General features: G+C 44.5%; 1 protein-coding gene across 2 annotated transcripts in view; it reads left to right on the plus strand.

Annotated features, from left to right (window-relative positions):
* Positions 1–3,141, plus strand: part of CHST10 (carbohydrate sulfotransferase 10) — a 143,988-nt gene extending 140,847 nt beyond the window's left edge. For both annotated transcript variants that reach the window (XM_063953458.1, XM_063953457.1), the window contains exons 5-6: positions 434–539; positions 1,418–3,141. In XM_063953458.1, the coding sequence (XP_063809528.1) occupies positions 434–539; positions 1,418–1,958 (647 nt within the window). In that variant the 3' untranslated portion in view covers positions 1,959–3,141. The remainder of the gene's footprint in view (positions 1–433; positions 540–1,417) is intronic.
* The last annotated feature ends 5,088 nt before the right edge of the window (positions 3,142–8,229 follow it).

Genomic DNA, 8,229 nt, shown 5'->3' on the forward strand with positions numbered 1-8,229 from the left:
ACACACCCGAATCCGACAAAAATAATTCGGTGAGGTTTTGCCAAAACGCGTTCGAACCCAAAACACGGCCGCGGAACCGATCCCAAAACCAAAACACAAAACCCGAAAAATTTCAGGCGCTCATCTCTAGCTTGAACACGCCTTGCGTTTTTCCACCCACTCCCAGAAAACGGTCAGTTGCCACCCACAAACGCCCTCTTCCTGTCAATCTCCTTGCGATCGGCTGTGCAAATGGATTCTTCGTTAAATCAATCGCTCAGCAACAATCCGCTTTGTACCCGTACGACGCGCCTGCGCATTGCTGTGCATACGCATGCGCAGTAGTGACCTGATCGCAGCACAGAGAAAAATCCTAGGTGCGATCAGGTCGGAATAACCCCCATTATGCCCAGCATTTCAGCTACTCAACAGTAATTTGACATTGTCTTTGCAGGGGCATTTCCTTCTATCCATGAAATCCCAGAAAATGTGGTCCATGACCATGACAAGAATGGTCTTCCCCGACTTTCTTCATACAGTTTATCAGATGTACATGAACGGTATGGCCCTTACACATTATACTGTATGCATACAGAAACTTGTCTTTGCGGGTTTCCTGTGTGTCTCCTACTACTTGCTATGAGCTTGTGATAAATTGTTATAGAACCCTTTCTTGAGAAAGGATTGTAGTTGATGAGACATGACTGAAGCAATACATGGAAAAATGTCTGCCTACAAGTGCATATGCATTACCCGTCACTGAAAATAAATATGGATATTTACACATTCAGTAAAATATTGGAACATACATATATGATCATGCTCAAAATCGCCACTTTTTGGTGTTTTATCATCTATACAGTATGTTTGTCCAGAGTCCATAAATGTTGCTATTTAGCTTTTGTGGCAATAAAAAAATATCTCTTCCTAAACATAACACAGTATATACATGATATAAAACATCAAAACATTATCCATTTTTAATTCTGTCGCTCATCCTTAGGAAAGTTCCAATGGCAGAAATGTTTTAACACAATTACATATCTTGGGCTATGACTGCACAAACACTTTTTCTTAGTCATACAAGGAATAAGTTAGGCATGTAGGAGTGTGGAAAATTATTTTCTCATCAATTTACACGCTCCAGTAGTCCTTGGATGCTTGAAGAGTCCATTTGGACATAGCCTAACACCTTTAGCAGTATACGGAATGATACAAGATTGGATTTTCTCATATTGTATCACATTTCACGACACCCAGGTATTGCATTATGGTGGAAAGATTTGATGATGGTTGATGAAAGTCTAACTTTTATTCTTCTTAGCACTGAATTTCCTGTAGTTAAATATTTTTTTGTTCAATGTGCAATATGCTTTATGAAATGTATTTTTTTACAAAAAATATATATATATTGTTTTTTTCTTCTAATTGTTTTCAGCCTGAATTCATATTTCAAGTTTTTCATTGTCCGAGATCCATTTGAGAGGCTTATTTCTGCCTACAAGGATAAATTTGTAAATAATCCCCGATTTGAGCCATGGTACAAGCACAACATTGCTCCAGTCATTATTCGCAAATATAGAAAAGACCGCACAGAAGCCAAGGGAGGACTGCAGTTTCAAGACTTTGTTCGCTATTTGGGCGATCCAAACCATAAGTTTCTTGATATTCAGTTTGGGGATCATATAATCCACTGGCTAACTTATGTGGAACTTTGTGCACCATGTGAAATTAATTACAATGTTATTGGACATCATGAGACTCTTGAGGAAGATGCTCCATACATCTTAAAAGAAGCTGGTATAGATGGGCTGGTGTCCTACCCCTCAATACCTCTGGGCATCACACAGTACAACCAGTCAAAGGTGGAACATTATTTCTCCAAAGTTTCCAAGAGAGATATCAAACGTCTTTATGACCGATTTGAAGGAGACTTCAAGCTTTTTGGATATAAAGAGCCAACATTTTTATTTCAATAATGTGGTACTGTATATGGTGGGTTTAAGTCGAAGATCCACAGTACATCATCACTGCAACAAAAGAACTGCTGAATTTGATCACATGGGCTGCATACAATTGTTAGGACCTCTTTGATGCTGAGATTTGCACTTAACCCACCTGCACTGTGTTGATGCTCTGATGTGTTTGACCACATGTGGTTGGAATTTGGAATTACTGGAACTGGAATTGCTTGAAGGGGTAAAACTCAAATGAGAATGTGAATAACAAATCTATTTGTATTCAGCCTTGTTTTAATTGGTCACTCTTTTGTTTTGTATTTCTGAAAGAGCCATTCGTTTCACCCAATTTTGTAACCTTTACCAATATTTATGTGGGTCTCTGTTATTAACTGGGTTTATAATGATTGTATTACATGAAGCCCTGAAACCTGTTAATATTGGGCTTCACCAAACAAACTTCTTTCTCGTTTTATTTGAGTTATGAAATATTACTGAAGCATTGACATAAATATATTTTTCTTTTAAATAAAGCAGCTTCTAGGTTTAAAGGTGCTTTAAACTTAGATTTAAATCAATCCATCTCCCCTAGGAATAATCCCATATTTGTAAGAAGGAAAACAAGGTCTGCTGAATTTTAAGACTTAATATGGCCGACATGAAAACTGAAGTCGTCCTTTAAATACTTGGGGGGAAATATACTAAGAATCGTGTTTGGTCGATTTGGTATTTTTCCAGCGATAAAGTCGCGATTTGGCAAATCGTGAATTTGATAATGGCAAATTCATATGGAAATCACATTTGACTCGATTTCGCAGTCCAAATCACCTTCAGAACAAACATAGGGCCTAATTCAGAGTTGATTGCACTAACAAATTTGTTAGCAGTTGGGCAAAACCATGGGGGTCATTCCGACCCGTTCGCATGGTGCTGGTTGTCGCAGCACTGCGAATGGGTTGGGGCTGCGCGGCGCTCACAATGCGCATGCGCGTCGTTGCCTGGCAGTATTGTTAGCAAATCTATGATTTGCAGCGCAAAACGTTCCAGCGATAAAGGGGAAATCGTGAGTCGCAGCCCAACACAATTCTTAGTAAACTTCCCCTTATTGTTGATTTTTTTTTATTTTTTTTTTATAAGAGAATTTAGTTTTATCAGTGTATGAGTGTGAGGCAAGTAAAATGACAAATAAAAGAATGCACTGCTATGCTTATTTGTGAATTATTGTTCTCAAGAATCACTCCTCCAATCTTTTTGTTTTGGCTCATAATTTTGTCAGTGAAGTAGGTTCATAGTTTCTGGAGCTCTGGGTTTATTTTAATCATTAGTTAAAAGCCTTTTCTATATCTTTTATTACTCCAATTCCCATGGTTCAGTTTGTGAAAATGCTCCATTTAGTAATCCCTCCATTTGTCTACTCCACAGGTTCTCAAACTCGGTCCTCAGGTCCCCACACAGTGCATGTTTTGCAGGTCTCCTCACAGTATCACAAGTGACATAATTAGCTCCACCTGTGGACCTTTTAAAATGTGTCAGTGAGTAATTAATACACCTGTGCACCTGCTTGGTTACCTGCAAAACATGCACTGTGTGGGGTCCTGAGGACCGAGTTTGAGAACCACTGGTCTACTCCATACTTGCCTACCTGACCCTCTCCATGAGGGAGAAAATGCTCTGTTCCTGGACTTTCCTGGTAATGTATGATTGCCATCACCTGTGGTGAGCTAGTTAATTGATAAGAAAGGTGTTTCACCACAGGTGATGGCAATCATACATTACCAGGAAAATCCAGGAACAGAGCATTTTCTCCCTCATGGAGAGGGTCAGGTAGGTCTACTCTATAGCATCTCCGCTATTTGAAAGCAGGGGTGGATTTCCCGTTAAGGCCAGTGGGTTTGCCTGGAATCCCCTGATTCTTTTTTTACCCATGTAATTAAAAGTTCTTTATTTTCTTCCCAGACGAGGGAGTGGATTACTCATCAGGCCAGTCATGGCAAAAATATGTATTTTAATCCCTCCCTTTGCCTCGGGTGTAGTATGGTATGCCGGCGGCCGGGCTCCCGGCGACCAGCATTAGCGGCGCCGGGAGCCCGACCTCCGGCATACCGACAGTGGCGAGCGCAAAGGAGTCCCGTGCTACGCGCGCCACGCTATTTATTCTCCCTCCAGGGGGGTCGTGGACCCCCACGAGGGAGAATAGCTGTCGGTATGCCGGGTGTCGGGATCCCGGCGCCGGTATACTGTGCGCCGGGATCCCGACATTCAGCATACTGAAGACCACCCCTTTGCCTCTTGTATTCAAGATAGAGGTCCTGCATCCTATTGGTATAGAGCATGGCTGATTGTGAGGGGCCTCTTCTCTTGTGGGCCCTCATATATGGCGATGGTTCCCCCTCTTCCGCACTATGGAGGTTATTGAGCATCAGTTGCCAATTGGCAAAAATGCAGATTGGCGAGTATCTGCCATCTGCACATGCGTGGACTTTCAAAATGTGATCGCAACCCAGCATGATGCTGTTTTTCGGGCAGGACAGGTGACGTCACCTGTGATTCCAGCAATGGGAAACAGCTCCGGTGCACCTGCATACGCTGCTTGTCTGTGTATGCAGAGGGGCAATCGTTGTTCCCGATGTTTCTCAATTTCTGCGATGTGTTCACATTTGAAATGTATTTGCTTCACATGCAGGGTGGCCTTGCCCTGTGCTGGGCCCCCCTCAGCATGTGATTTTTAGCAGTAGCAGTTTGCGTTGTGTGAAGTGAGCGACTCGCTAGATTGAGCCTGCATGCAGGCTCAATCTAGCATCGGCGATAGCGATGCGCGGGGCCGCGCATCGCTATCGCTGGAGGGCATACACACGGCAGATCCGTGCTTAAAATCTAAGCAATCTAGCAAGATTGCTTAGATTTTAAGCACGGATCTCTCCGTGTGTACCCCCCTTTAACCCTCTCACAATCCTTTCATTTCTTACAGCCGAAATACATTTCTGCACCCACTTTATCTACGCTTTTGACTCATTTCATACTAAATCTACACCCATTGAGCCTACACTGCTTTTCTCACCTGCATTTCTGCAATTCTTCTGCTCTGATTCCCTTACAGTCTCCTCTCCTACTTCCACTTTCCCTCAACCTATTTACCTACTTAACACTATGTCAAGGCTTTCTTATACTCCCCACATCATTCAGTGTCTACCTAATAATGTATCTTTATCCTTCCACCCTAGTCTCCTACACCTCCTCCTCTGTCTCCCCTCCATCCCTCTGTTTCCTTCCCCCTCCTTTCCTGTTACCCCACTTTCATTCACCTCTGCCCCATGGTCCTGCTACCCAACAACTCAGCCCTGCTCCCTTTCTCCATTCCCTGTCACCTCCCCACACCCCCATCCACATCACACTGACCTCCCTCCCTGCCCACCTTCCCCTCCTAGCTCAGGCACCCGCACCATCACTACTCTCTCATCATCCCTGCCCTCAAAGTTAATCTCACCTCATCGCTACAGCAACCCTGATAATCTCATTCACATCTCTCCCACAAACTCATACCCCCTATCCTGTGCCCTTTGGAATGCCAGATCTGTTTGCAACAAACTGGTCCCCACTCATGACCTTTTCATTTCCAACTCCCTACACCTACTAGCCATTACTGAAGCTTGGATTACGCCCTCTGACACTACTTCTCCTGCTGCTCTCTCTGCTGGGGGCCTCTAATTCAGACACACACCCCGACCTGGGGGTCGCCATGGGGGTGGTGTTGGGGTCCTTTTACCTTCTAGTTACTCCTACCAACTCATACGACCAGAACCATCCCTTATATTCTCTACATTTGAGGTCCATGCCATACGCCTCTTCCAACCAGTCCATCTTATAGTAGCTGTCATTTACCGCCCCCCTGGCACTGCTTCCAAATGCATCGACAACTTTGCTTCCTGGCTTCCTCACTTGCTCTCTTCTGACATTCCCTCCATTATCCTAAGCGATTTCAACATCCCTATTGACATCCCCACACAATCCCCTGCCTCTAAACTCCTTAACCTCACCTCTTCACTTGGTCTCTCCCAGTGGACCTCCTCACCCTCCCATGTGAATGGGAGCTCACTGGATCTGGTCTTCACTCACCGCTGTGATATTTCTGATTTTTCCAACTCCCCATTTCCCCTCTCTGACCACCACCTGCTCTCCTTTAACCTATCTCTCTCGACTTCCCCATCTCTACCTCCTAAGGCTACCATCACTAAGTGTAACATTGAAGCTATTGACACCACATTCCTTTCCTCCCTGTTTGATTCACTTCTCTCTCCTATTCTCTCTCTCTCATGCCCTGAACAAGCCACTTCCTCATACAATGCATCCCTTACTTCTGCTCTTGACTCTGTTGCTCCACCAACCACTATTCGCCCTCGCAAATTAACACCTTAACCCTGGCACACCAAAGGCACCAGATATCTGCAAAAATGCTCACGTACTGCTGAGCGACACTGGAGGAAATCACGCTCTAAGGCAGACTTCCTCCATTTCAAACTTATGCTCTCATCCTTCAGTGCTGCCCTTTCTCTTGCTAAACAGTCATACTTCAAGAACCTCATCTCCTCCCAGTCTTCCAACCCCCGGCGCCTCTTTGCCACTCTCAACTCACTCCTCGGCCCACCTCTACCTCGTCTCCCTTCCTCACTCTCTGCTCTTGACTTTGCCACTTACTTCACATCCAAAATTGACTCCATACGTCAGGACATCACATCACACCAGACCATCAGTAACCAGCTTTGTCCCATCCCTTACCAACCCTCCCCATCCCTCGCACCTACTCTGACATCTTTCTCCCATGCATCTGGAGAGAAAGTCATGGCCCTCATTCGTTCCTGTCCCCTCACCACCTCCCCACTTGACCCTATCCCCTCCCGCCTCCTCCGCTACCTCTCTCCTTCTGCTTGTTCCCATCTTTACCACATTCTCAATCTGTCCCTCTCATCAGGCACTGTCCCCTCTGCCTTCAAGCATGCACTCATCTCTCCTATTCTTAAAGAACCTACACTTGATCCAAACACTCTCTCCAACTACCGACCCATCTCTATCCTCCCTTTTGCCTCCAAACTCCTTGAGCGTATTGTCTACAACCGCCTTACTTCCTTTCTTTCCTCACACTCACTGCTTGACCCATTCCAGTCTGGCTTCCGTCCTCTCCACTCCACTGAAACTGCCCTTACAAAAGTATACAATGACCTCCATGCTGCTAAATCTAAGGGACACTACTCTCTACTTATTCTACTTGATCTCTCTGCTGCTTTTGACACTGTGGAATATCCTCTCCTACTGCAAATTCTTCACTCCATTGGTCTGCGTGACACTGCCCTCTCTTGGCTGTCCTCCTACCTTTCTGACCGTACTTTCTCTGTCTCCTCTCATGACTCCACATCCCCCTCACTTCCACTAACTGTAGGGGTACCCCAAGGTTCTGTCCTTGGTCCTCTTCTCTCTCTATACGTCCTCACTAGGTAAGCTCATTAGTTCTTTTGGTTTCCAATATCTCTATGCTGATGACACCCAAATCTATCTTTCCTCTCCAGACCTCTCCCCTGCTCTCCTCACTCGTATCTCCAACTGTCTCTCTGCTACCTCTTCCTGGATGTCCCAGCGCTTTCTTAAACTTAACATGTCTAAAGGGCCCTACACACTTAAAGACTATCTGTCCAATCTGGCTGATTGGAAAGAAAATCTGGCAATTTCTGGGAGCAAATGACAATTGACTATTTGCTCTCAAAGTCCATTTTTGTCTGGAAAACAGACACAAATGGACTTTCAGACAAATTGGTTATGTTTGTTTAATTAAACCAATTTATCTGAACAACCGTTTTTATCTAATTTCTTGATTTTGGGAGCAAATGGTTGATTGTCATTTGCTCCCAAACATTGCCAGATTTTCTTTTCAATCAGCCAGATTGGACAGATAATCTTTAAGTGTGTAGGGTCCTTAAGACAGAGCTGATCATCTTTCCTCCCTCCCGCATAACCTCACCTCCTACAATCTCATTATCTATTGATGGCACTACTATCTCCTGTAGCCCCCAAGTGCGCTGTCTTGGAGTAATCCTTGACTCCTCCCTCTCCTTCAAACCACACATTCAGCACCTCTCACAAACCTGCCATTTTCATCTAAAAAATATTTCCAGGATCAGACCCTTTCTGACCCAGGATGCTACTAAGACTCTTATCCACTCACTGGTCATCTCCAGACTGGACTACTGTAATCTGCTCCTGACTGGCATTCCTGACAAATACCTCTCTCCACTCCAATCTATCC

The sequence above is a fragment of the Pseudophryne corroboree genome, chromosome 2, assembly GCF_028390025.1.
Source record: "Pseudophryne corroboree isolate aPseCor3 chromosome 2, aPseCor3.hap2, whole genome shotgun sequence".
Classification (NCBI taxonomy): Eukaryota; Metazoa; Chordata; class Amphibia; order Anura; family Myobatrachidae; genus Pseudophryne; species Pseudophryne corroboree.